General features: G+C 42.8%; 1 protein-coding gene across 17 annotated transcripts in view; it reads left to right on the plus strand.

Annotated features, from left to right (window-relative positions):
• Window positions 1–27,868, plus strand: part of MYOM2 (myomesin 2) — a 228,002-nt gene that overhangs the window by 78,342 nt on the left and 121,792 nt on the right. For 16 of the 17 annotated variants that reach the window (XR_006174115.2, XR_010600067.1, XR_010600068.1 and 13 more), the window contains 11 exons: window positions 6,103–6,247; window positions 6,361–6,420; window positions 8,268–8,335; window positions 14,628–14,741; window positions 16,266–16,353; window positions 16,915–16,953; window positions 17,658–17,763; window positions 23,310–23,473; window positions 23,809–23,845; window positions 23,946–23,968; window positions 24,698–24,753. Coding sequence is in view for 7 of the 17 variants with exons in the window: in XM_065590163.1 (XP_065446235.1) it covers window positions 6,103–6,247; window positions 6,361–6,420; window positions 8,268–8,335; window positions 14,628–14,741; window positions 16,266–16,353; window positions 16,915–16,953; window positions 17,658–17,763; window positions 23,310–23,473; window positions 23,809–23,845; window positions 23,946–23,968; window positions 24,698–24,753 (900 nt within the window). In the remaining 10 variants the exon portion in view is untranslated. The remainder of the gene's footprint in view (window positions 1–6,102; window positions 6,248–6,360; window positions 6,421–8,267; window positions 8,336–14,627; window positions 14,742–16,265; window positions 16,354–16,914; window positions 16,954–17,657; window positions 17,764–23,309; window positions 23,474–23,808; window positions 23,846–23,945; window positions 23,969–24,697; window positions 24,754–27,868) is intronic. The other variant, XR_006174116.2, reaches the window with a different exon arrangement.

The raw sequence follows: 27,868 nt of genomic DNA on the forward strand, positions 1-27,868 counted from the left end.
CCAAAAATGTAACCCTTCTGCCAGGCCAAGTTGATAGCAGCAAGGGCCGGGTTCAGTACATAGGGGTCCCTTCCCAACAGCGTGACACAGAACCAGCTCGAGCCCCCACCCAGTGACCTGGGAAAATCTTACACAAACCCCTAGGCGCCTCGAAGAGGCAATATTTCCCCTCTCGCAAGCACAGAGCCTCGGTGTAGCAGAAAATGTTTAATAACATGAGGTAAACGACATAGCATTAAATTGGGAAAACACCACAACTAGAGTTCATAGACCAAACCATGAGCGAAGACCCACCCCAGCAAATTGGGCCGTGTCCTCTCCCGTGGGTTCTTGAAACCAGCGACCCAAGAATCACCAAAGTCCCAAAAGTCCACCGATCCCAAAGTCTCTTGGGTCCAGCAACCCAAGAATCACAAAAGTCCCAAAAGTCCGACAACCCCCCAAAGTCTCTGTCCCTGATCAGTGCAGCCCCAGAGTTCAAAAAGGGGGGGGTGAGCAGGGTGTTAAGGGGCACCTTACGTGATCCGAGGCCAACCCGGCTGCTTCTCCGTGGGGTTCCACCGCAGCCTTAGCACGAACTGCTCCACTCCACCCGCAGTCCCACTCCTGCCGTCCCACGAACTGCTCTGGCAGCTGCTCCGCTCCGCTCCGCTCCGCTCCGCTCACCGACCTGTGAGCCGCGCCGCGCCGCTCCGCTCCGCTCACCGACCTGTGAGCCAGGCCGCTCCGCTCCGCTCCGCTCACCGACCTGTGAGCCGCTCCGCTCCGCTCACCGACCTGTGAGCCAGGCCGCTCCGCTCACCGACCTGTGAGCCGCACTGCCCCGCTCCGCTCCGCTCCGCTCCGCCCGTCCCTTGGGCCGCTCCCACAAGGCTCTGCTCTGCTCGCTGCTCCTCCAGCCGCTCCACTCGCCCCCGCTAAGCTAAGTTAGCTTAGCAAATATAGCTTCAGGCTCCCCCACTAGTTAACACAGCCTCAGTGATCTCAGCTCTTAAATAGCTTTAGCTCTTTTGTGATTTCAGCTCTCAGTGATTTCAGCTAGTAGTAGGGGAGCCCCAGTGCTGGTGCACTATCGGCCCAGAGTGAATTCAGCTCGGCAGTCCGTAACTAGACTCCTAAGGGAATCAAAGTTAGCTCTGACATTCAACAGTGGAGAGAGGAGGAGGTGCAATTGGTGTTTCAGGCCCACAAAAGGGACCCACACCACCAGGTACCAATACCTGCCCCCAACCTCTCTCAATTCACTGGGTTTTGTAACCCATGCCCCTTGACAAGCAAATGCTACTTAGGTAATGGTGAATGACTCACTCAGTCCTTCTGTCATACACCAGTTCCACTGGCCTTGATTCACAGAATCAGGGTAACAAAACTTTATTCTTCCTGCCCCAATAACAGAGAAACTGGGGATCCCACACCAGCCAAAGTAACCACTTTGAGTTGCTGTTGTTTCCTGCCAGGCGAGTGGGTGTGCCTATGCAAACAAGATCAGCCCCTGGAGTTCTTTTCCACACTCGCCATAATTCACCACCAGATGTCAGGGTAGAGCTCATCCTGACTCTGCTTACACATCCAAACTGTACAGTAGAAGCTTATCCTAACCATTTGAGATGGAAATATCTGCCTAGGTGTTTTAAGGCCTAATAGAACTCCCACTGAAGTCAGTGGTAAAATTCCCGTTGATTTTTTGAGGGAGTTTGATTGGACTCTTGGGCACTTTAAAGCTCCCATCACCTAAGCATAGTTAGAACAGCCTTTCCCCGAGCTGTCCCCATTTCCCCATTTCTGCTGTTGGTCCTGTCCAAAAATACCATAAGAACAGTTTTTCCTGTGTTATTTTGGCATTGCCAGTTTCAGTCAGAACCTGGAAGTGGAAAGCACAAATTAGCTGAACTTTTCAAACCTTAAAGGCCCATCTTGAATTAGGTTCTATAAATGGATACAGATTTGGGGGCAGGGGGCAGAAGGGATCTCTTTGTTTCATCTGTTTGCCATAGTATGTAATATATCTGCCACTTGCCTCTAACTGTGGATTGCCTACATGTGAACATGTCAGTGTGTTACAGTATCTTGACTGTTGCATAAGCACAACTTTCCAGCTGAGGTGCTTCTGTTAGCAGCAAATTATATGTTGCCGCTTGTATAGATAGGTACAGACATTGGGCCCAGTCATGGAGCTCTTATTCACATGGGTACTCCCAATGACTTCAGCGAGATGTTGCATGTATTTTAAATTTGGAGGCTAGATTGGGAGTGGCCCCTGCATGGCTGCCCAGTCACAGAAGGGTAAGGAAGGAGCTTCCCCTACCTTTGCACTGCTGCACTAAGACCATTCACTGCAGTGGACCCTGTAAAGGGAGCAGGGAAGGATAAGGCAGAGCCATGCTCTTCCACCCCCAACCCTCCCGCACCATCAGGTCATGGTGCAGGGCTAGCACACCGGGAGGAGCACATTGCTCACCCTCTGTACATAAAGAGCAGCATTTGGAGAGTCTCTGCCTGTCTGATCCCCCCCCAGTAATCTTTCTGGGGTGGGGTGGCTTCACACTGCTCCCTGAGCATGGCTATGGCTTCAAAGCGATTAATCTGTTCCTTAGGTTGTAGAAAACATTTTTGATCAGAGAAGCTTGTCTGCATTTTTTGCAAACCCTGGAGAGCAAAGACCATTCCCCTGGATTAGATATTGACAGGATTAAGAGGGAATATTTCTCTGTTAGAATTATTAATTTCTTTCCCCCTTACAGTTTTTCTTGAGAAGTAATAAACTTTAACATTGAAAACATGAATAAAAGATGACTAGCATCTATTGAAGTTTCAATATTCTGGATTTGGAACTGTTTACAGAACAGATTCATCTATTTTTAGTGTGCATCTGTTTTGAAAGAGTTGACATCATAGATAGCCTCTTGCAGTCGAGCTGTATTATTTTAACATTTTAATTAGTAATCCACAGGTGACATTTACTTGTGGAGATTGATGATATTTTTGTGGAAAGTCACATAAAAGCCTTGTATTTATGGTACCCATAAAATCATTGAACTTCATCTTGCTGCATAATGGCAATAGCTAGAAGCCTAATTATTTTCCAAAACCTGCCTAGAGACTGGACTGCAGTCAGTGAACATGTTCAATAGACCATTGTGATGGTGAGAATGTAGTTTGATTCTTGTCATTGACGACAATGAAATAACTTTCTTCTGGGCCCTAATTGGGAAAACTTCCTTTGGTCCCACTTCTGAAAGATGTTTGAAATATAGTAATGTGAAAATGGAATTAACTGGCACTGTTCAGCCTGTTTAGTCATTTTAATCTTGCTCCCTGTGCCCAAAAGTAAGAAATATAACAAATTCAAGAAGCAAGAAAAAGGACAAGATTGAGCCTTTGTATTTTCCCCCTTCTAATTTCCTTTCTACTGCTGGAAACAGCAATTTAGTTTTCTCTCTTGGGTCTGTTTCTGTACCATTGAAGTCAATGGGCATTTTGCCATTGACTTCAATGAGTACAGGGTCTGGAATCTCAGAGACCAAGAGAAATGTTTTCTTGATTTAGTTGCACTGCTTGATACTTAATTTAATGAATAACATGTAGCTTCTTTTCATTTCCCACACAAACCCCTCTTTTTAATCATCCTGGCCACCAACTCTTTTGTACCGTCTTTTCCGACAAACTTTGATTACATATGCTAATGTCCTGTTTAATGTGGTGATTTAGCCAATTCTCCTTTACCCTGTGATATTACTTTACTATGTGTGTTCAAAAAAAGATGTAAACATCCAGATTTTATGACCATCGCTCTATTGTAATTCTGTGCAAACAATGTACATATTCTCTTCTCTGTATTTCATTTAATTAATAAATATTGTAGTTATCCTACTGGTTCTTTCTTTACTTCTCCCTTCATTATTTTTCTCTTTTCCTTACATTCATTTGATAGTTATTTCCTTGATATTTTAAATTAAACTTTTAGATTTCAGTACCAATAATCTATTTTTCAAAATGGCCTCTTATCCTTAACCAGTAAAGGCCCAATCCTGCTAACTCTTCTTGACACAAGTTGTTGTTATTGATACTAGTAGGCACATTGACTTCAGTGGAACTCTTCACATAAGTGAGGGCCTTATATGGGAAAATAAATCGGAACCTATCTTTCTTTTCTATTTCCATTAGCAACTCTTCCATCCCTTCTGTTTCTCAGGATTCTGTAATTTGTAAATCCTTGCTCTCTTTCTCACTCCACATCAAACCCACACATTTTTTCTCAACAGTATGTCCAAGATCGTCATCTTGACTACTGCAACCTCTTCCCATCATGCCTGTGATCCTTACCTCTCTTCAATCCATCCAAAACATTGACACAAAATCATCTCCCTCACTTGTTGCTACAAACTTATCCAGCTCTCTTTAGATTCCTTCATATTGTTTGGCACTAGTTGACTCCCCTTTCATTAATGTGCTTTCCATGCCTGTTTGTTTATTTTTTTGCATCTCATTTTATCTGCTATAACTTTTTTATGTTTCATATCAAATAATGTAGCTTCTTATTTTTCTTCATTTATTGCATTTATAATGTTAATATTTTCAATTTTCCTCTATTTATTTTTAGATCTTTACTTTCTTTATTGTATGCCATATGTTCTTACTTTGTTTATATGTTTAAGATCTGTTTCTGTGAGCCACTTGATTCCACTGGAAGTTGAGAGAGCTCAGCACTTTACCACAACATACCATAAATATCTCCCTTGTATAATTTGTACTTTTGCAAATGTCAGTAATGATCATTAAAAATACAGGGTCTAATACTGCTCCCATTCAGTATTAAAAGGTCCTTCCACTTAACCAGACCAGGATCAGTCCCATAATGAGTGTAATGTATTATCTAATCTGTAGTAGGATACATCTGTACTGAAATCATGGGGCATGATAGTATCTTGAATAGACATGTCTGAGCTTGCTTTAATTAACTGAGGTCAGGTACTGTAACAGTGAAGCCATGACCACGTGCGCTTCAAGCCCACCTGGAACCCAGCTGTACATACTTCCATTGCTTCACTGCTCTGGTACCTGAGCTAGGTGGATTAAATCTAGCTAGAGTTTGTCCACTTGAGCTGCAGTCACACCCTGTGATTGCAGTATAGACATACCCTTAATCTCACGTGCACAGTTTTCTTTCCAAAATGATGTTGTTTTGTTTCCTTTCTCACATCTTCTTTGCAGCCTATGGGGGAGTTCACTCACTGCCTCCTTGTGGCCAGTCGTAGCAGAACAGCTCTCTCCACATCTGGTAGCTCCCTGCAGACCATTGCTTCTGCACTGCAGTGGTGACTTTTTCTGTAACTCAGTCCTCTGGCCAGGTCATGATTTAATCCATCCCTTCTGGGGTATCAGAAAAATCCTACAAAAAAAAAAAAAAAAGGTCCAAGACTTTGTATCAGACCTTTGGCTCTGACTGTGGGCCTTGTGTTCTTCAGTGTCTTTTCTCAGGGCTCTCTGTTATCCTTGTCCTCTTCTTAGGTGCTTCATGCTAGCTTCCCCAGTGGCTGATAGGGGAACCCAGGGCTTCCCACTGCATGGAGTTCAAGCCCAGGGACCCTATAACCAACAGCCAAGTTCTGCTGTTTGGATTGGTTATAGTAGGTCTATCTACAGTATGAAGATATTTCTCTTAACCTCAATCTTCCAGCTGGCCTCAGTGGAACTCTACTCAGGAATAAAGCTCCATGCTGGCAGATATCTTTGCAGGATTGAAGCCAATAGTAGACTTAGTAGTATCCGCTCTGTGGGCCAGCTATTCATTCACATGAAGCCAGCATGGTCCATTACATTAAGATTTTTAAGTTGAGAAAAAGGACTGTTGTTATGATTATTAAACATTCATATCATAGTAGCAGAGAAGCCCCATTGTGCTAGGTACTGTACAAAAAGAGATAAAGAGACTGCCCTTGCCCCAGAAAGCTTCATAGTAAGAGGTGAAGGATAGGCGACTGGGACATACAATCAGCAAATGAATATGATGATGACTGATATGTTAGGGAATTATAAATAACTTGCACTACACATCGCATTGTGTAGCTATACTTACCTACTGTAATGCTTATGTAATTTCAGCGCCATAGAATTAAGTGTGACTATTCAAATGGCATTATTGAGATGCTGATGGACCAATTTACAATTGAAAATGAAGGAACTTACACTCTACAAATTGAAGATGGAAATGCCAAGAACCAGTCTTCATTAGTTCTCATTGGAGATGGTAAGTTCTCTGAAACATTTGGCTCAGCCTATGAAAAATAATGCACTTCAATTATTCTGTTGAGTTCTTCAGCAACTAACTTCTTGTTTAACACTTTTCTTCCATTAATTTAGCATTCAAGGCTGTATTGGCTGAGGCTGAGCTCCAGAGAAAGGAGTATCTCAGGAAACAAGGTAAGAGAGGAAGGGCTGGTGATTTAGGGATGAATTTTTGCAGCTAATGGAGCACCTCTTGTGAATGATGAGTGTCCTCAACTCCCTTTGACATCAGTAGGAGTTGAGAACACTGAGCACCATGCAGGAGATACTGAACACTTTGCACGATGGGGCATCTTATTTCCCAAGAAGTCTGTATTACACACACTATTTCCCAAGAAGTCTGCTATTAAACACAGTTGCACACACTATCAGAAACCATAATTATGCTTTCTTAGGGTCATTTACTGCTCTCAGTTTGTGGTAGAACTTCCACTATGTGATGTGCACACAAGTGGAGGGTAGGTAAAGTTGGGGACCTTACAAGAAGTTATCTTCTGATTTAACCAGTGAGGGATCCTACTGTAGGCTCTGTCTGATCCAGCAAAGCATTTCAGTATGTGCTTAATTTTAAGCATGCAAGTAGTTCCATTGATATCATTGATCAGAAACTGTGTGTGTGGGGAATTCACACATGCAAAGTATAGTGTCAAATTCATCCTGTAGTCCTTGTATAGACAAAACTCCAACAAAGAATAGAGGACTGGGCCCCAAATATGCACCTATTATTCTCTTTGTATAAAGTTCAGTCTAAATTTTTATTACAATTCAAATCAAGAATAATTTTTGCAGTTCAGGGAAAGTAGTATACTAGTTAGATGTCTAATTCAGAATACATAGCTGTTAAATCCTTCTTTTAAAATATTTCCATTCTAGTTATAATTTATAATTATAATTTATCAAGTGTATGTTATTTAGAATGTTTAAAAAAAATTATTGCTTATTTTATTTGCTCCAAACTTTGCATAAGTATCTTTGCATAAGTACTAATCTCAGGACACCAGCTAGCAGAATCACAAAAATTAGAGATGGCAAAAACCTATTAGTTCATCCTGTCATCTCCCTGCTAATCTACCTATTTTTATTGATCTCCCCAGTACATCTGCATAAATAATGTAATTTTGTATTTTCTGTGTTGGTTTATTTATAGTCTTATGAACGAAGATACAAAATATTCCCTTCAATGCACAAGCTCAGAGGATTTTTTCCTCTGAGGAGCTGAGCACTATCAACCCTCATTGACTTCAGTGGGAGTTGTAGGGACTCAACTCCTCATAGGATCAGACATTAAATTTATGTTGTTAGGTCCTGATCTTGCAGACACTTAAACATATGCATAACTTTACTCCCATGAGTCATCTCACTGACTTCAAAGCGACTGTGCCTGTCAGGAAAGCTACTCACGGGCATGCCTATTTGCAGGATTGGAGCAGGTTATGCGGGAACATGAGTAGTTCAGATTTCTCTTTGGCGATATTAGAACATAATTTAAATATGTTTCATTTAATGTAATTTGGAAAAAGTGTTTTGTCAGGGATTTTTGCTTTCAACATATAATTCGGTGAGCATTTTGAGACACTTGTTTATTATCCAATTCCCTCTCCAGGGACATTTGGACATTTATTGGTAACCCTATTCTATCTTTTTCCTATGTTTAGTTGGCAACCAGGTAATATCAAATTTAATGACTTTATTGGTCTCACTCAGTAAGCTGTAGTGCATTTGGGAATGGTACATCTCCTCAGCTGCAAACTAAGATGGGTCCCACATTTCCCGCCCCCCCTTCTTTATCCCACATCAATAAGACAAACACTCATTGAAAGGTTTCTCCTTTAGGAAATATGTAGTTCATGAACGATTGGGACCAAGGCTTCTGGATCTACTTTCTATTGGATCTACATCTACTTTCCCCTGCTCACAATGAAGTGAGAAGTGTTACCTTGTAGATTCCATAACACATGTTTTAAATTCATTTTGTTTCCCAGGTCCCCATTTTCTGGAGTATTTACACTGGGAAGTTACAGAAGATTGTGAGGTTTTACTTGTTTGTAAGGTGAGAAAATATATTTGGAAACATTTTCCAGGCAGTTTTATAAAATCTCACAATAATATGTAGAAGATGCATTTTTAAACATTATTTGTTTTTAATAGTGAGTTTAGCAAACAAACATTTCTTGTATGAATTTAGATGACAAAACAGGACTTTTCATATTTGTAGTCAATGGTTTTGAAAAAGTAACATCTTAATTTCAAAGTAATGTATACAGAATTCTGAGAAAGCTCTTACTGTCATTAATTGTCCTTACATGCTATTCTAGGAGGCTTTACTATTCTAGTTGCTTTACTTTTTATAAGAACTCATAATGAGAGGAATGAATAATTAAAAGGATTTAATTTGGGAAGCATCGAACTCAGGATGTTCACTGCTTTTTGAGCAGTGCAGACACTTTTGTATTAGTTTTAACTACTCATTTTTAATAGGTTTTGGGTTTCTAATTAGAGTTGATTGAATAATTCATTATGAGTAATTTATCTTACACATTTAGTAGCTTTTTTTCCTGTTCACAAATTATCTGTGAACACACATAAGACTTTAGCTTCAGCTCATGCCCAGCATAACTAAGTGGGGAGGCAAAAGTGGCTCTAAACCACCATTCTCCCAATCCTGGGGCTGAACTGCCCTCTGGTACAAATTAGAGCAGCCACATGGCTTTCTCTAACATATATTGGCTAGCACAGTACCCTAAGGACCATTCCTCTGGCCAGAGATAGCTGAAGTGTGCCATGATCCAGTCACACTTTCTCCCATCCAAATCATGCTCTGAGCTATGTCATCTATATATACTGGGGGAAGCAGGTGCCATCGAGTGCACTACACTCACTTTAAACCCTTACAATAGGGCAATCACCAGAAGGTCAGAGTTAATTTCTAGGTTCTCATAGAAGAAGGCAAGATGGTTGCCAGGACTGCTTTTCAATCAGTGGTAGATGCAGCTGATCCATCTCCAAGGGTGATGGCTTCTGCCTTTATAATATAGTTCAGGGAATCCATGCTTTCATGCTTCAGTGTTTCCAGAGAGGTTCAGAACACCACTGAAGACCTGCCCCTCGATTAGATTCATCTGTTTAACCAGAAGACAGATGTGTCTTTGCACATCCTGAAGAATTCCAGAGACACCTTCCACTCCCTGGGTATATATACTCCTGCCCCCAACAGAAAAATTCATAGGCAATCATACAAGCCTAGACCAATGACTCAATTCTACCACCAGAGACCTTATGAGCCACCCCAAAAGAGAGACAGGGTTGAAAAGCCCCACATCTTCCTCAGCAGATTCTTCATCCCAATCCCAACCCTCAGCTAAGTGTTGTTTTTGATGGGCGATTGAGAGCTGCAAACCACTAAGTTCAACACCTGCTGATCCCCATGCACCCTTTGGGGTTTGTCTAGCACTATTTTTCAACACTTGGAGTGCAATAACAAAGGACAAATGGGTTCTGAATGTCATCTATTCTGGCTATACAATAGAGTTTACATATGTACCACCTCCTATCTCCTTTCCCACCCCCTTTTGGGGGCTACTCTCACGAGAAGATTCTTAAACAAGAAGTAGAATCTCTCTTACAGCAAGGAGCAATAGAGCGGATTCCTTTTCAGTACCAAGTATGGGGTTTTCACTCAACGTACTTCCTAGTACCAAAAAGAAGAGCAGTTGGAGACCTGTTCTCGATCCTTGCCACCTCAACAATTGTATTCTCAGACCAAAGTTTTGGATAATCATATTGGCATCTATAATTCCATCCCTGGAGAAAGACGTGGTTTTCAGCTTTCGCTATGAAAGGCGCGTACATCCACCCCGCCCATGGATGGTTTCTCAGATTCATGGTGTGCACCCACCACTTTCATTACAGAGTACTCCCTTTTGGAATTGCTGCTGCCCCCAGGGTCTTTACCCAGGTGTTCTCTGTAGTAGCAGCCTATATCAGATGCCAGGGTTTCACTGCTTTCTCCTGTCTCAACGTTTGGCTTCTTGTTGCCAAGACAACCAAGAGCCTGTGAGTCGACTTTGACAATGCTGCAGCTTCTCTTCTCTTTAGGGGTCCATGCAAACTCCAAAAAGTCCATCCTCACTCTAACAGAGACTTTACACTTCATTGGGGTGTCCTTAAATACAATCACAGCAAGGGCTTACCTGTCAATGGACAGGTTTCAGGCAATGAACGATCTCATAGACCAGGTCATAAGCAACTCTTTAGTACTTGTCAAGATTTGTCTTTCTCTCTCTCTCCTGGATCATAAGGCACTTAGGTCATGCTTTTTGCCAAGCTCCACCTTGGTTGCCTGCAAGCCTGGCTTCAAACAATGTACTTACCAAATTTGCAGTCCAGGAGCACCATAGTGACTAATCCAGCCAAACTAATATCCCTGCTATGGTGGAAAAATCCCCACCAGGTATGTGTGGACATTTCCTTCCGTGCCTCCTCACCACATAGGATGATCATTACAGATTCCTCCCTGTTGCGTTGGGGAGCCCACATGAACACTGTACAGCACAGAGCACCTGGACATTTCAAGAGTCCAAGATGTACATCAATATTCTGGAATTGCAACCAGTTCAAAGGGCTTGAGAAGGCTTTCACCCATTCATTTAAGGTCACCATGCCCTCATAATGTCAGACATCACACAATCGGATCACCCTATCAGCAGTCTACCTCTCAGGAAACCTAGTGTACTCTTTCAGCAAACATTTTGCTGTTGACCACAAGTGGGAACTACACGACTCTGTGATGAATAATGTTTTTACTTAGTGGGGGACCCCCACCAGAGACCTGTTTGCCTCCCAAAATGAACAGGAAGTGTGGCATATACTGCTCCAGAGGTGATGCTTTACTTCTTCCATGCTCAGACCACTTGAACGATACCTTCCTTCCACTACCACTCCTACCTTGGGTCTTTCAAAAGATTCAGCAGGACAGAACATGAATCATTCTCCTTGCCCGCAACTGGCCCAGACAATTTTGGTTTCTGAGCCTCCCATGCATTTTGTCTTGAGCACCAATCATTATTCTGACATTTTCCTATCTCCTGATGCAGGGAAACAGCAAATTCAAGCATCCCAACCACCGTCTGCTTCATTTCAGGGCTTAGTTTTTGGATGGGCATTGTCCTTAGAATGATCATGCTCTGAAACTGTACAGAACATCTTTTCTAACAGTAGAAAAGATTCCACTAGAAAATGTTACCTAGCCAACTGGAGGCATTTTTCTATCTGGGTGCATCAAATATACCCCCAGAAGCTGCAGATATGCCTCTTATTTTTGTCTATATACTTTCCTTAAAGACAGCAGGTTTGTCCATCAACTCCTTATGAGTCCACTTGGCACAATCAGTGTATGCCATCCACCTTCACAGGGTACCTTGATCTTTCCACACCCACTGAATAGCAGATTCCAGAAAGGCCTAATCAAAACCTTCTGCCAATAAAAAAGCCAGGTCCTTGATGGGATTTGAATTTTGTTCTTTCGGTACTTGCTAAGTCTCCCTTTGAACCATTAGCTTCTTGCTCCATATCTCTCCTTTCCATTAAAGCGATCACCTCAGCCAGGAGGATTGGTGAGCTTGGAGACCTGATGGCAGATGCCCCTTTACTATATTCCATAGGGACAAAGTTTCATTAAGTTCACCCCCAATGTAGTTTGCATTTCACCTGCACCAGTAAATTCACTTACCTGTGTTTTTTCCAGAACCTCATGCATATTCAGAAGAAAAGAGACTCGATGTTCAGCCTTGGCCTTTTATCTGCAGAGAACAAAAACAATCAGAAAGTCTCCTAGACTATCTGTCACCACAGCAGAAAGAGTTTGGGGTTAGAGTATATTTTCTCAAAATGGATCATGGGCTGTATTTTGCTCTATCAGCTGACTGATTTCCCCCCTTCTCTTGGGGTAAGGGCATTCCACAAGAGTGCAACATCAATGGCATCACTTCAAAAAGTGTCTCTACTTGATAGCTGCAAAGCAGTTACATGGAGTTTTATCCACACGTTTGTGAAACATTGTGCCAGGGTACAGGACTCCTCTGCTGATGCATTACCTGAAGGGGGGTTCCAAAGAGGATGGAGCTCAGCTGTTCTCAGTGGTGGCAGATGACAGAACAAGGAGCAATGGTCTCAAGTTGCAGTGGGGGCGGTCTAGGTTGGATATTAGGAAACACTATTTCACTAGGAGGGTGGTGAAGCACTGGAATGCGTTACCTAGGGAGGTGGTAGAATCTCCTTCCTTGGAGGTTTTTAAGGCCCGGCTTGACAAAGCCCTGGCTGGGATGATTTAGTTGGGAATTGGTCCTGCTTTAAGCAGGGGGTTGGACTAGATGACCTCCTGAGGTCTCTTCTAACCCTGATATTCTATGATTCTATGGTGGTCCTTCATTTGGCTGTGCCACCCTCATCCTCATACTCTCCTCCTACTTGAGTGCCGCTTGTCATTCACCCATAGTGGAATACACATTGGGACCAGCACTCAAAGAAGAAGAGAAAGTACTTACTTTATAGCAATTAAAAGTTCTTTGAGATGTGTGGTTCCCGTATGTATTCCACTCCTGCCCTCCTTCCCCCCTGCTTCGGATTGTCTTTTGGTTCATGATAGAGAAGGAACTGAAGAGGTGGTCAGTCTGTCCTATCCTTTATCTCCTTGGTCAGAGGCACAAAGTGTGCAAGAATGCATGTTCAGACCAATGATTCTCTGGCTCTGGGTGCATGGAGCGCATGCATACCCACAGTGGAATACAGATAGGGACCACACATCTCGAAGAACCTCAAGTTACTATAAAGTAAATAACTTTCTCTCATTAGTAGCTCAGCAACAACCAACACTCACATCTACACTGGAGTTCACATTTCACACATTGTTTGTATCCTATTCACTCACTGAGATCATGAATTAGACACTATGTAGTGAATAAACCACTCTCGCAGGCAGCCAAGAAAACTCCCAAACAGTGGGCCAAATGCTCAGCTGGGGTAAGCTGGCATTGCGCCATTGACTTTGAGAGAAATTCATTGCAGTAATCATTGCCCACAACTTGTGCAATTAGTACAAAAAATCAAAACTCGCTTTAAGAACCAGGCTTGCAATTGTAGGTCCTGTTTGTTCAGGGGGCACAGGAAAGAGATGTACAAATACACAATAAAGAGAAATCACAAGCTTGCTTGCCGTACATTTTATAACTATAGATTTGAAAAATCAGTTTCTCTTTCATTTTATCTTCTAAGCTCTGAACTCAAGGTTCCTTGAATGCTTAACCATGTTAGATAAGAGTACATCTGCTGAAACCCAGCATCCTTTTATTAGACCTGCCTTTAATTTTATGACACTGGTGTGTCTTTGTTTAGTATGTGAACGCAACCAAGCTGAAACAGTGCAGCTTGCAAAACTCTGAGTGACAAACCTTTTATTGAGAGGCCTGATAAGTGACATAAAACAATATAAAAATTACATTGGCAGTACCTCTAGATTGCTGAACTTCTGCTTCTGGTCACTCTCCTTTCAGCTGCTTCTTTGAAATCACACTTTAAACTCGCCCATCCAGCAGTATGCTAAGTGTCACCTGATACACAGCTATATTTCAAACATAAAGCAATGCTGAAACCACAGCTGTAATCTCTTTCTCCATTGTTACTGCTGAAAGGCCACTGCTACCTCAAGAAGGTCACTCTAACCCCCTGAGCCTTCCTCACAGCTGCCAATGGATAGTTTTGTAGCCAGAATAACCAGAGCACAAAACGATTCAGCCACTTCCCCTTCTACCCATAACTGCCCCTTCTCATTCCTGGCTTCTCCCCCCAGCCTGACCATAGCAGGATGATGTATGGCTGCACATGTTGCCCCTGTGCCAACCTAGCCTGGGGGAATTCTTTTGGCACTGCTCCTGCTATCTTTAAGACCCCTGCCAAAGCAGTGTAAGTGGGCTTTTGTGGGGATTAGACTCGGCCGCATAATGTACATAGGCCCGAAAGAATTGTACTGAACTCCGCCTCCTAGGCAGAGAGTAGAAGTTAGTGCTCATGTGGAACGGGTGCAGCCCTGGAATGCACTTCAGGATTCTGTAGTGCTCTGTAACCAGAGTCAGGACAGGCCATGGAACTCAGGCCATGGAATCTGTATGCTATAGATGTGTTAGGACCAAGATTTGGCCCAATGCAATTTAATTGTAATTGTTCCATACGCTGCTTATCTGATCTACACAATAGATAATAGAAAAATGTATCCTCTTGTAGGGCAAATACAATTAAAGGGAGCTATCTTCTGTCAACATATAATAATATATGCATTTTCTGTTGTGCAGGTGGCAAACACTAAGAAGGAGACATCTTTCAAATGGTACAAGGATGGTTCTGGGCTTGAGGTTAAAGAGTTGCCTGATTTACAGAAAGGAGTGTGCCAGCTAACTATTCCAAGGGTATGATGTAATCTACCAATTATCAGTGACAATTTCTGCATAACATTTTACCAGGTTGAGTCCTAAGCCAAGTGTCAACTCAATATTTCTGTGGGGCATTTTGAATGAAGGTACATTAGCTACACTCTAGTTCACTGGCATAACAGCTAGTGCTAATAAGAGATTGTCCATTTTTATTGTCCGCTCAACCAGTTCCTTCAGGACTCATGTATGAATATGATGTGGTCCTGGTGACTTGTTGCTCCTTAATTTATCAATTTGGTCAAACATGTAATCTCTGACAGTGTCTCATCTTTACTGCCCGAAATGAATAGGTCTCAGGTAGGAATCTCCCCAGCAACCATTATAGTGAAGACTCATGTGAAAAGATTATGTTCGCTTCTCTGTAATGGCCTCATCCTCCTTAATTGCCTCCACTGCTCCCTAATAGTCCACCAGACCCAGTGATCTCTTGCACGTTTCCTGCTTTGACTGTAAAGCGTTTCCTGTCACTTTATTTTATCTTTGGTTATTTGCCCTTCAAAGTCCCCATTAACTTTTCTAACTTCCATCTTACAGTTTATCTGCAATAATTTATGTGCTTTCTCTTGGCTTCAGTTGTGCAGGGTTAATATTTCCTGATGGATATCTGTTTGGCTTGAATAACTTCTTTTGCCTTGACATTTAGATGCACTGTGTTTTTCCTCCTGTTTTCCTTCTTCTGTTTTTGTTTAGGTCTTATGATTCTATTATGTAACCTCCATGCTAAGTCCAAATATTTAGATTTCCCCACTTTTGACTTTGACCAACTTCCTAATTTAAAAAAATATTAAAAAATCTCCCTTTCTAAACCATAGTGTCACTATACTAGATTTTAATATGTAACTTCTCTGGGGATAGTGACACTATGGTACAGTAATTTCTTGAACCAAATACAGGGTGCTAATGGAACTAAATCAGGAATATTGACAAGGCTTTGGAGTGGAGCGTGGAGCAGCTCCGGAGCAGTGGAGCTGCAGGTTTTCGCCTGGAGCTGGAGCAGAGCCGGAGCACAGCTCCAAAGCCCTGAATATTGAGGCCTCTTACGTGCTCTAGAACGAAATGTTCCTAAAAGCAATCATTTTGTTTGAAGAGAAATTGTGTCTCTAAACTTCGTCCCAATGACGTGTCCCATTTGACTAGTTTATACATCAGTAGTTGAAGTCACCCATTATTAGTATCTTTTTTTTAGATTTAATTGACTTTTGGAGCTCACTAAACTACTCAGGCCATATGTATTTGTTTATATGGAACATCAGAGAGAAGCAACCTATTGATAGATAATTGAGCTAACTTTGTATTATAGTATAGGATTAGTGATTTAGCACATGTGAATAGAATAAAAAGAGCTTACTTACCAGGCCTAATCTTGAGTTTCTTCTCATTGGTAGTCATTGTTGAAGCAATTCAAAATAAGATTTTTGATATAGAAGATGGTCTAGTACTTGCTTATATCTCCAGATCTAATTTCAGTTGTACAGTAAATGTGCCATGTTTTATTTCTAGCTGTCTAAAAAGAATCAAGGTGAATATAAGGCAACAGTGTCAGATGACAGAGGTCAGGATGTGACTACTCTTGATATATCAGGAAAAGGTAAAGCTCAATTTGTTATAGTGAAGTAATGCATGACTAACAATTCTTCAAAAGATGGCAAAGCATCTTCGCTTGCAAATGGATAACACAGGAAACTCTTGTGCTGTATTTAATTTCAAAGCTTTTGCTATTTTTAGAGGACTCAGAAACTATATAGGCTTTGGACCAAATTCCTTCAATCTTGGACTGAGCCAAGCATTCTTCCTCAAGTAGATTTTAACTATTCTTGGAGGAAAATATGCATTAGTAAGGGAGGCAGAATCTGGTCCAAAATACCAGCTTAGATCATAGGCAGCAAAAGAGGGTTTTATATATAATTAAAAATGATTGAGATAGTGGTGGACTGTTCCAATTTAATGTGTATTCCCAAACATTGCTCAGTAAAACGGTGTCAGAGTTAGTTAAAATATCTGAGTAATATAGAATTATTTATTGCCAACATAAACAATTTCTTTTTCCCCCCTAATGTGGTGATTTTCCATATCACTTTACATATAGCAAGGCTGTATTCTGAACAATTTTTACTATTTGTTGGTATGTTTCCTTTTTTCTTCTCCTCAGTGTTTGACGATATAATCCTGGCAATGAGCAGGGTCATTGGTAAGTAAATGCTGTCTCTGACTTTCAGGTAATATTTTGATATTAAAATCATGAGAGCCTGAGGCAAGCGGGAAATCTCGGGGAATCACAATGCATATCCTATTATGGGCACATTATTAAGTTTCTAAATAGGGATTTGATTTTGCTAATCAACATTATTAAAGGGGAACAAAGAATTATTCCACTTGGCTAGTATTGTTTAATTACTATAAATGTCTTAGAGCTATTATTTATAGCTTTCTTCATATTAAGCTCAGGTAAACAAATGACCATTTATACAATATAGAGAGAGTCTGATTCTGATCCCACTGACACTGATGCACCTCAGGAGTCACTCCAAGATTCCAATAGAGCGGCATCTGTGTAAAATAGGTGTGAAATCAGTATCAGATCAATATTATTTAATGATCATTATACAAATAGTTTATTACTTTTAAAATAATCATAGTGGTAATAAACTTAATAAACAGCAACAAAAGAATGATACTGGACCAGACCCCGAGCAGGTGTAAATTAGCGTAGCTCCACTGAAATCAACAAACTATGCCAGTCTACACCAAGATAATAACTATTTCCTAATTATAATTGTAGTTCTTGTTGGTGAACCCATGTGTTGAGAGGGCAAGCATTATGAAAGCCCGATTTGTCTTTTTGCCCTACAATACACTGTGTTCTTTAATTGGAATATGTTTTATTTTATGCAGGTAAATCTGCTTCTCCACTGAAGGTCCACTGCACTCCAGAAGGAATAAGACTTCAATGTTTCCTGAAGTACTATGCAGATGAAATGAAAGCTAACTGGTATCAGAGGTAAGTGAGAGTGGCTGGCCAGACACTGAATTCAGTGAGAGATTTAAATAGATGTTAAGGTCTGCAGGATTTATTTGTTTTTATGACATTCAGATAGCACCTCCCATACAATTGATCATCCCAATGCTTCTGTAAGACAAGGAAGTATTATCATTCCCATTTAGCAGAGGGGAAACGAAGGTTCAGAGAGATCAAGTGGCTTGCCCAAGGTCATAAAGGAAATCTGTAGCAGAGCCAGGAACAGAAGGTCTCCAAAGTTCCAGTCAATTGTTCCATCCACAGGAAAGGAGGGTTTGCAGGATAATGTTTTTAAACATAGAAATTCCTTGATATCCACCAGAGAGAGTGTAGGAAATGAAGTAGTTTGAATTGGACAGAAAGGGCCTGAGTCAGCAACATGTTACCCCAGTTTTATGCTCATGTAAAGCCATTGATTTCCATGAAGAAACAGGCATACAATGGGAGTAACAGTACTGAATTGGGTTCAAGGAGAGCATCTGTGAAGACTATTCATAAGGTGAGCTTAGTATCAAGTAAGTTTCACCCTTTGAACAAATGTGTTGTTAATATGACTTAAAAAGCAGAAAAACTATTTGCCTATTCACCTTGGCTCATGCTACAGTGGCTTGAGATTTAAGGCATCTTACACCGAACCTTTATCCAGTGCATATGGGCAGAATTCCATATAACAGAACACTGGTGAAGTGGAGGCATCAGCAGACTTATATATACACACTTACTAAAAATGTGCCCAATTGCATAAAATGCTTTACGCACAATTTTGTCTTTTAAAATAAAAAAGTAGCTATAGCTAAGACAGAAAGGAAATTACAATCCTGCTATGAACAGAATTATTATAAACCAGAATTATTTAGAGTTACATCAAAGACTAAAAAAATACCGACTTTCTGTTTTAAATTAAATTCCAGCTACCCATTCTTAGAAGGAGGGTAGACAATCTTTGTTTTTCATCAGCCCAGCACATAGCATAGCATGCAAATTCCCAGTCAGCACTGAATCATCCACCACAATGCATACAAATCCTAAAGCCAGCATGCAATCATCCACTCATTGCTCAGTGGGGAGCATAACGTAATTTCTAGGCAGATATCTATCTGGTCTAGTGAGCTAAAGCTAGTTCTCTTCCGAAAAGGTAAGAGCCCTGAAAAAATTCCTTTTCTCATCAAGGTAGCTCTTTGTAGGTATGAGGCCAAATCAATCCCGTTTGGACAAATTATTTATTCAGTCAAAGAGAAATTCAATCCTGACTTTATCAATTTAAAAATTAATCCAGGGCAAATATGATTGAGAAGAAGGAAGGAAGTACAGACCATGTTAAATTAAGTTTGGCTGACGGGAGACAAGAGAAAGTTTAGGAAATAGTCTGGAGCAATATAATTACATCAGCATTTTTAAAGAATTCCTTATTGATTTATTGTAATTGGGAAGTTTGCTTAAAAGGAATGGCACAATATGGCCTCTGATATGTAGTTTAGTTTCCTAGTATATACTTCTCTGCCTTTCCCTGTTGGTTGGCAGTATAACTATCTGGTTGCAATAGGAGACTATAACTGAATGTTTTTGCAAGCCATATATGAAGTTCAGCTATTTTTGAAATACTTTGTTCGCACAATTTTTTTTTACTTTTCTTTGTTATTTTTTGAGTGGAAAATATTTACTTTAAAAAAAATGCACTGATAACTCACTGCTGAAAAAAAGTCTTTGTACTTCCCCCAAGCCCTTCAGCCTTGGGATGACAGCATGGCGAGATTCAGCCCCCCAAAAGAGGATTTTTTCTGAGGAGGTTAAAATGAAAGTCATATCGCAACCTTAACTATAGTAAAGAAAAAATAGACTCTCACAGGCTCAGTGCCACCAGTGATTGCTCTTAATGATACACAAGACTCTGCACATTCAGGAACCTCTCTGAACATACACTCATCTGAGCTCCAGACACTACTAGAAACAGAAAAATAGAAATAAATAGAAATCTGACTCAATGACAGAGTATTATCTTTGATCACCCAGAGTCCCATCCCATCTCTGATGTCAGTGTACCAAAGCATAGGTTGGATTCCCTAAGCACCCTATCCAGTCTTTGCTTTAGAAATTTGCACTTCACCTTTGCTTCTTGATCCACAAACAGGGATCACCAAAAGCCATGGAGCTTTACAAATAAGTGAGGAAAAGAGATGCCTCAACCTGAGGGGCCAAAGGCACAAAGATACTACAGGGTGTATGAGTTCTGGATACCTGTAGGTGGGGGCCATCTGGTCATAAAAGGAGAAGATAGATGGAACCTAACAGATATTGCTCATAGATCCATGTGGAAATCAAAATGGGCCTAGACTAGGGTTGTCAACTCTCCCAGTTTCACCGGGAGTCTCCCGGAATCGGGTTCTATCTCCCAAAGGCTACTGAAGCCAATTCAGGAGATTTTAGGCCATTAAAAGTCGGGCAATGCAATCGGGCTAAGGCAGGATCGCGGGGAGGGAGTGAAGGGGGCTCTACGAGCTGCCCCCACCCCGAGCACCAACTCTGCAGCTCCCATTGCCTAGGAACTGCAGCCAATGGGAGCTGCCAGGATAGTGCCTGCAGGCAGGCAGTGCGCGGAGCCCCCTGCCCTCACCAGGGGCCGCAGGGATGTGCTGGCCGCTTCCGGCAGTGGCGTGGGGCCGGGGAAGGCAGGGAGCCTGCCTTAGCCTCACTGCACTGACGACCAGGAGCTGCCCGAGGTAAGCGCCGCCCTGCCGGAGCCTGCACCCCACACACTCTCTGGCACGCCAACCCCCTGCCCCAGCCCTGAGCCCCCCCCACAGCCTGCACCCTAAACCTCCTCCTACACACGAACACCCTGCCCCAGCCCAGGGCCACCTCCTGCACCCAAACTCCCTCCCAGCGTCCTCACCCCTCCTGCACCCCAGTCCCCTTCCCCAGCCCTGAACCCCCTCCCAGAGTCCGCACCCCTTCCTGCATCCCAACTCACTGCCCCAGGCTCAGCCCGGAGCCCCCTTACACTCTGAACCCCTCACCCCCAGCCCAGAGCCCACACCCCAACTCCCTGCCCCAGCCTGGTGAAAATGAGTGAGTGAGGGGGAGAGCAAGCGATAGAAGTAGGGGGGATGGAGTGAAGGGGGCGTGTCTCTGAGAAGGGGCAGAACAGGAGCGGGGCCTCTGAGCAGGGCCGGCTCTAGGTGTTTTGTCACCCCAAGCAAAAAAATTTTTGGCTGCCCCCTGTCCCAGCCCTGGGCTCCTCGCCGCACCCCCCTGCTGCCCCAACCCTGAGCTCTCCCCCCCCCGACCCGCACCCCCCTGCCGCCCCAGCCCTGGGCTCCCCACCCCACCCGCACCCCCCTGCTGCCCCAGCCCTGCACCCTCCTTCCACCGCAGCCCTGGGTCACTGGTAACTCGCTCCCAGGGCGGGTCATTCAGCAGGAATTTTGGATGTGCACAGAACACAGACAGGATTGGTTCTCATATGGTTACAGAACTGCAGTAAAGTGGAACAATTTTCAGCTTGTGTGATTGGAGGATATCTGGATGCATATTATAAGACTATCCTACATAAATCAGGAAAAGTTGAGATGCCTTTATTATTCTTTTGTTCCACTCTTTCTTTCTATGGGGAATTTGCCAATGCAATATCACTGTCTTTCTTTTAAACAAACAAACAAACAAACAAACAAAAGGCAATGGCTGTTGAAAATAGCAATTCCAGTCCTAATAACCACTGGGAAGCATTTCTTGCTCAATTTTATCCTACTTTTTCTACAGCAAGTTACAGTGGATCAGAATATTTGATTTGGCAGAAATGAAGTAACAGCCGCCCAAACTGAGCTTGAGCACTCCTGAATTTTGAGGTGTTCAAATCTGGAAGGCAGGTGCTGGGGGGGGGGGGGCTGTGGCTCCGCAGGGAAGCACGGCAGCATGTATGCAGCAGCGTGTCTGGCGCTGCGCGAAGCCAGACATGCTGGTCTGAGTGGCCCGGTAAGGGGGCTAGGGGGTTGGAGAAGGGGTAGGGGGCTCCGGGGGGGGCAGTCAAGGGACAGGGAGCAGGGGGGGTTGGATGGGGTGGAGGTTTGGGGGGGCAGGCAGGGAGAAGGGGGGATTAGATGGGTCAGAGGTTCGGGGGGGCAGTCAGGGGACAGGCAGCAGTTGGATAGGCATGGGAGTCCCAGGGGTTTGTTAGGGGACAGGTAGGGGGTGGGGTCCTAGGGGGGAAGTTGGGGGGGTCTCAGGAGGGGGACAAGGAGAAGGGAGGCTTAGATGGGGGGTGGGGTCCCGGGAGGGGGCAATCAGGACACAAGGATCAGTGGGGCTTAGATAGGGGCTTGGGTCCTGCGGGGCAGTTGGGGCAGGGGTTGGATGGGTTGGGGTTTCTGTGGGGGGCAGTCGGAGGGAGTGGATGGGGGCAGGGTGGGGCTACCCTCCCTCCCCATGGAGTGTCCTATTTTTTGAATGTTAAAATATGGTATCCCTGCCCTTCCCAGTGCAGCTCTCCATTCACAGCAGGCTGCAGCATGAGGTCTCAGCTTCCTCACTCCCTCCCCCTCTTTCCTGTTGGTAGTGGCCAAGGGAATGCTGGGAAATGTAGTTCTTTCCCTGCTCCAGGGCTGGCTCTATAGGCAGGGAGCTAACCAAGGAACTACAGCTCCCAGGGGCCCCCTGTTGATTCTCAGCTCCCATGCTGGATCCCTGCCGCCCCTGCAAATGGGCTGGCCCAAGCACGTGGTTGCTTTGCTGGTGCCTAGAGCAACCCGTGCCTCTGAGAAGGGGCTGGGTAGGGAGCGGGGCAAGGGTGTTTGGGTTTGTGTGATTAGACAATTAGCAACCCTAGCCTGGACCCAGCCCTGCAGTCATTCCCAATGAAATCAATGGTAGTTTTGCCAGTATTAGGAATTCAAATTTGGGCCCTAAGTGTCAGAGATTCATCTTATTGCAAAAATAAAATCTTAAATTTCATGCAGAAGTTCTTACTACTTTTATTATTAAATTATTTCAAATAAATTGATATAGGTGAAAGAAAAAGATTCTGTACATTGGGAAAGAGGTATCATTTGCTAATATGTTTCCCCATCAAACTGGTTTAGCATTGTGATATATTGCATACTAGTTTACATGTTTGTTATGATGTGCAAAAAGCCTTACAAACATTATATATAATGTGCATGTATTTCTATACACATATGTATATAACTGTCTGTGTGTATAAAAAACTGTCTCTCTCTCTCTATATATAAACAGCATATATAATTATATATACTGTGTGTTTGTGTGACATGCACGCACAAACTCACTCTATATATACAGAGAGAGAGAGAGTTAGATTACAATCCAAAGACTGATATTTTAACTTTAATGGTTCAGAAATGTTTCATATCCATATTGGGAAGAAAAAAGAATCCACTGTGAAGTTGTTCTCAGTAGTTGTAGTTTATTTGTAATTTTAAGCGCATTATGTTATCCTTTATAAATTTAATAGCCAAATATTTTATGAAGAATGTACATCAAAGCATTTTCAAACATATTTTTGTTCATTTTTCAAGGGAGTCTAAGGTTTCTTCTGGTGAAAAGATGAGGATTGGAGGTAGTGAAGAGGTTGCCTGGCTGCAGATATGTGAGCCCACTGAAAAGGACAAAGGGAAATACACCTTTGAAATTTTTGATGGCAAAGAATCCCATAAGCGCATGCTTGATCTATCTGGACAAGGTAGAATACTGAATATATTGTAGTTCTAAGGCATGATGCATTTTCATAAACTGGATTAAGTGGAAGAATCACTATAAAAATGGAAAGCTATCAGCCAAATTCAGCCATGCTATAAGTGGACCCAACTTTTCTGGATACCTTAGCGTTGAGGCCATTTCCACCAGGACTGATTTTGACCCCGTATGTTCAGTTTTCATTTGATATGTTGGTACTATGTAATTTTATGAGAGGTTTTAAAAGAACATTAACATAGTAATGAGTGACAACATTTATGTTTACTTGTAGATAAGAACTACGTTACATTTTATATAATGCACTGAAATATTTCATTCCAGCTTTTGATGATGCATATGCAGAATTCCAGCGACTCAAGTAAGCCATACATTTTTTATTTGGATCCTGTAGGTAGTGCCTTAATTATACAGTACAATATTAATTTATTTCTTTTCTTTCCCACCGTCCCCAACTATAGGGCAGTGGCTTTTGCTGAGAAGAGTAAGTATATTTTACATATTTTAAGAGACCATCTACTTCTAAACTTGTGACTTTTTTTTAATTTGGCAAACCTAATTCCAAGTTCCCATGTTTTTCATAGTTCCATGACAGCAGAATCAACACATTGCTGCAGAATTTGGCCACAGAATTTGCTGTCGTTTTTCAAAAGTTGTGTGTCTAATCCTCTTTAGTTGCAAAGGAAACCTGTCAAATGAGAACTGGGTGGGTAAACCACTGTTATGCTGTCTTAGAGAGCCTGAAACAATAAATTTAAGAGTTGTGAATTTCCTTCATTACACTGGGAAGTTGACTCTGAAACATAATGATAGCTACCATCTGGATGCTAAAAACCTAAATTGCTCTTGCTTTGTTGTGTTCCAAAAGCTTATACTGTTCCATACTCAGCTGTCAGAGTCTCTCTAACAACATCTTCAAGGCAATTGTATGCTTGGTAAAAAAATCTGTGGCACATTGTACATTAAAAATTTGAGGGAAGCATAAAATAGTTAATATTTATTTTCATATTTAATTTAATAAAAATTCTTATTTTTAAGATACTGCCTCCTAGATGCTTGAAACTGCCCAAAAATTTCCTTTTGGTCTGAAGTCACCAACCTATTGCTAATACTACATCAGGATTTATAAAGATTAACATATTTAGTGAGTAATAAATACTTTCAGACTTTGTGATGGTTTATTGTAGTATGATTATTATTTTTTAATTCCTAGATCGTGGTAAAGTGATAGGAGGTTTGCCCGATGTGGTGACTATAATGGAAGGCAAGGTAAGGATGACTTTTGTCATTGTCACGTTCGTATGTTGGGATTTTTGTGTTAGTGGGGAGGAGGCAGCGGTTCAGCGAAGTAGAGAACCATGCAGTGTAGCCTTCTGGATGGAGAATGTATTAATTATTATGATTAGGATTATCAAAGCCGACCAGGGCAGCGGTCAAGTGGGCCCAAGATCCTGAGCGCTTGTGGCTAGGTTCATAAAGTAGCAGACAACCGATAACCCTTACAATGTGTATAGCCCTTGAGGTCAGGACATGGTATAGCATTGAGAGCACAGGGAGAGGTACAATGAAGTCCCATGAGCCTGCAGCTCTCTGTGCTGCAGCCCCCTCTTCTTCTGGAGTCCTGGTGCTGTGGGCTGGGAGGGGCAGCAGCAGGCCCGGCAGTAGTGAAGAGGTGGGCTGCTTAGGCTTTCCACAGGGACTGAAGACACTGGTGCTGCATGGAACCTCTCCCTGCACTCTCTGGGCTACACCCTGCCCTGGCATAGTTGTTAATAGGCAGCACGCCTGTTGCCAACATCTGTATCTCATTAACATTAAAGTCGATGGGATGGGATCAGTTCCTGGCAAAAATGCTGCTATTAACTGAACTTTGTTAATATCGGGGTTGCTATTAACTAGTATCCACTGTAGAGGAAATCAATGACCAACGGGTATTCTTCTTCTTCTTTGTGTAGTGTTCCTATGGGTGCTCCACTTCAGGTGCTCATGCACCTCTCAAGCCTGGAGCAGAGATTTTTCTGCTAGCAGTGCCCATTTGGCCCAGGCATGTGCCCCATGCCTCCTTGTGGCAGACAAAGGTGATGTAGGGATGCGTGGACAAACCACCCTTAGTTCCTTCTTTATTGCTTGGGCTGAGATGGAACTCTAACTTGCCCACCTTGAGCACGCCTCAGCTATTTCCTATTCTTCTTATGGTAATATTAGTATTGTTAGTTGTTAGCCTTACTAACTACAACTATTTCTATGTCTACACTAGAGAACTTACAGCAGCACACCTGTACTGATGCAGCTGCGTTGCTGTAAGATCTGTCGTGTAGCCGTTCTATGACGATGGGAGAGCTTTCCAGTTGATGTAATTAAACTACCCTCAAAGAGCTACGTCAGCAGGAGACATTCTGCCACCAACATTGTGCTGTGCACACCACCACTTATGCCGATGTAATTTATCGTGCTCTGACAAGGCTTCGGTACTCTCTACCGAGGCAAGCAAAGCACCCTGGTCCATCAGGCTCAATCCTACTGTTGGCACCTGCCCACTCAGCACCCTCAGTACTGAACAAGCAATAGTACCAAAATCAAATGGCACCTACATGGGTATGCCTGCCATCAACATACTGTCAGCTTCAGCTACCGTGTCTTCAGCTACTGCATCAATACTGATTCCCTACTCAGTAATGCAAGACTTTAGATATGAGAGGGACCTGGAGCTGGAATCCAGGCTCCTCATGGATACTAAGCGTCCTTCAGTACCAAGACGTCAATCTCCAGAGTGCTACCAGCCCCCAGTATTGCAGGACTCTCAACCCATGTCTATGGTGGCTCATCCACTAGACATGTTGAGGAGGATGAAGGGGACTTCCAGTCAGTCACTTCAGTCCAGAGTTCCCCAACATGTCCTGTCAGGAACCCATTCTTTGACAGTCACAGGGAAGATCTCAACTATCATCAAGGGTGGTGGAACCAATTCTGCATGCCACCCCCATCCCATGGCCATAGTGGGATCCTTGGGCTGCTTATCAACAGCAATTCTCCAGACCACCAGTACTGTTTTAAAGAGAGACTAGGGTTGTTCAGTCCTCTCCTCCCCAACCAACCCACCTCACAGAGAAGACATTTGAGGACCAGGAGGCCAGGGAGGATAAAAAGGACAGCCCTCAAACATCCATCTCATCCTCATCTCCAGAAAAAGTGGCTTTGCCTCCATCACCTTCCATGGCTGACAACTTTTCACAATTTCAAGACCTCATAAAGAGAGTAGATGACACTTTTCAAATTCCAGTTGAAGAAGTCAGGGATTCACAACACACGCTGTTGGGTATCCTATAATCGTCAATGCCATCCAGAGTGGCATTACCCATCAACCAGTCACTCCTGGATCCAGCAAAGACTGCATGGTAAACACCTTCTACTATTCCACCAACATGTAAAAGGGCAGATAAAAATATTACATTCCTCCTAAGGACTTTGATTTTTTCCTACCCCCAACCTCAGCCTAACTCCCTAGTAGTGAATGTGGTAAATGAGTAGGGTAGGCAACACTTCTCCAGGTCTACTCCATATGACAAGCACCAAAAGATACTGGATCTATTTGGAAGGAAGTCCTATTCATCAGCACCCTGCAGTTCAGGTGTGCAAACTATCAGGCAGTCGTGGCCAAATACAATTTCACAAACTATAATAGATTTGACAGACGTTATTGAGCACCTGCCACAGGAACATGGGTAGCAATTCCAGTCCATAATTTCAGAGGGCCATTGGCCAAGACTGCTCTTCAAGAATCCTTGGTTGCTGCAGACACTGCTTTCATGTCCATCTCCATGCACAGGGCATCACGGTTCCAGCTCTTGGGGTTTCTGAGAAAAGAAGAGGGCCTCTCCTTTAACAGCCATAGGCTTTTCTCAGAGACCTCAGAGGAGGTCTTGCAAACACTGAAGGATTTCAGAGCCACTTTACATTCGCTGGGCATATATACACCTAAAAATAAGAGATAGTTTAGTAGATCACAAACTGCCTAGAGATTGTGTCCTGCTAAATCCTCTGGATTCTGAGCCCCTATGAAAAGACATGTTTCAGAGGAAGAGGGCCACTCACCCACCCTCCACAATCACCCAATCATCTTCTAAGTAGCAATTTTGATGGGTTGGTCTGGGTTCGAATCCTCCCACAGCTCTGATTTTACTGCTGCACCCATTTGCCCACCACCCTCCATTTGGAGACCACCTTTCTCATTTCCAACATGCCTGGAGGTTGATTACTACAGACAAGTGGGTCATAGTGGTTATAACATCAGGCTATACCATCCATTTTACATCACTCCTACCCTTCAACTCCCCTTCCCTGTCCTCCTTCAGGGACCCTTCTCACGAGCTTGTATGAAGACAGG

This window comes from Chrysemys picta, chromosome 3 (assembly GCF_011386835.1).
Source record: "Chrysemys picta bellii isolate R12L10 chromosome 3, ASM1138683v2, whole genome shotgun sequence".
In the NCBI taxonomy this organism is placed as follows: Eukaryota; Metazoa; Chordata; order Testudines; family Emydidae; genus Chrysemys; species Chrysemys picta.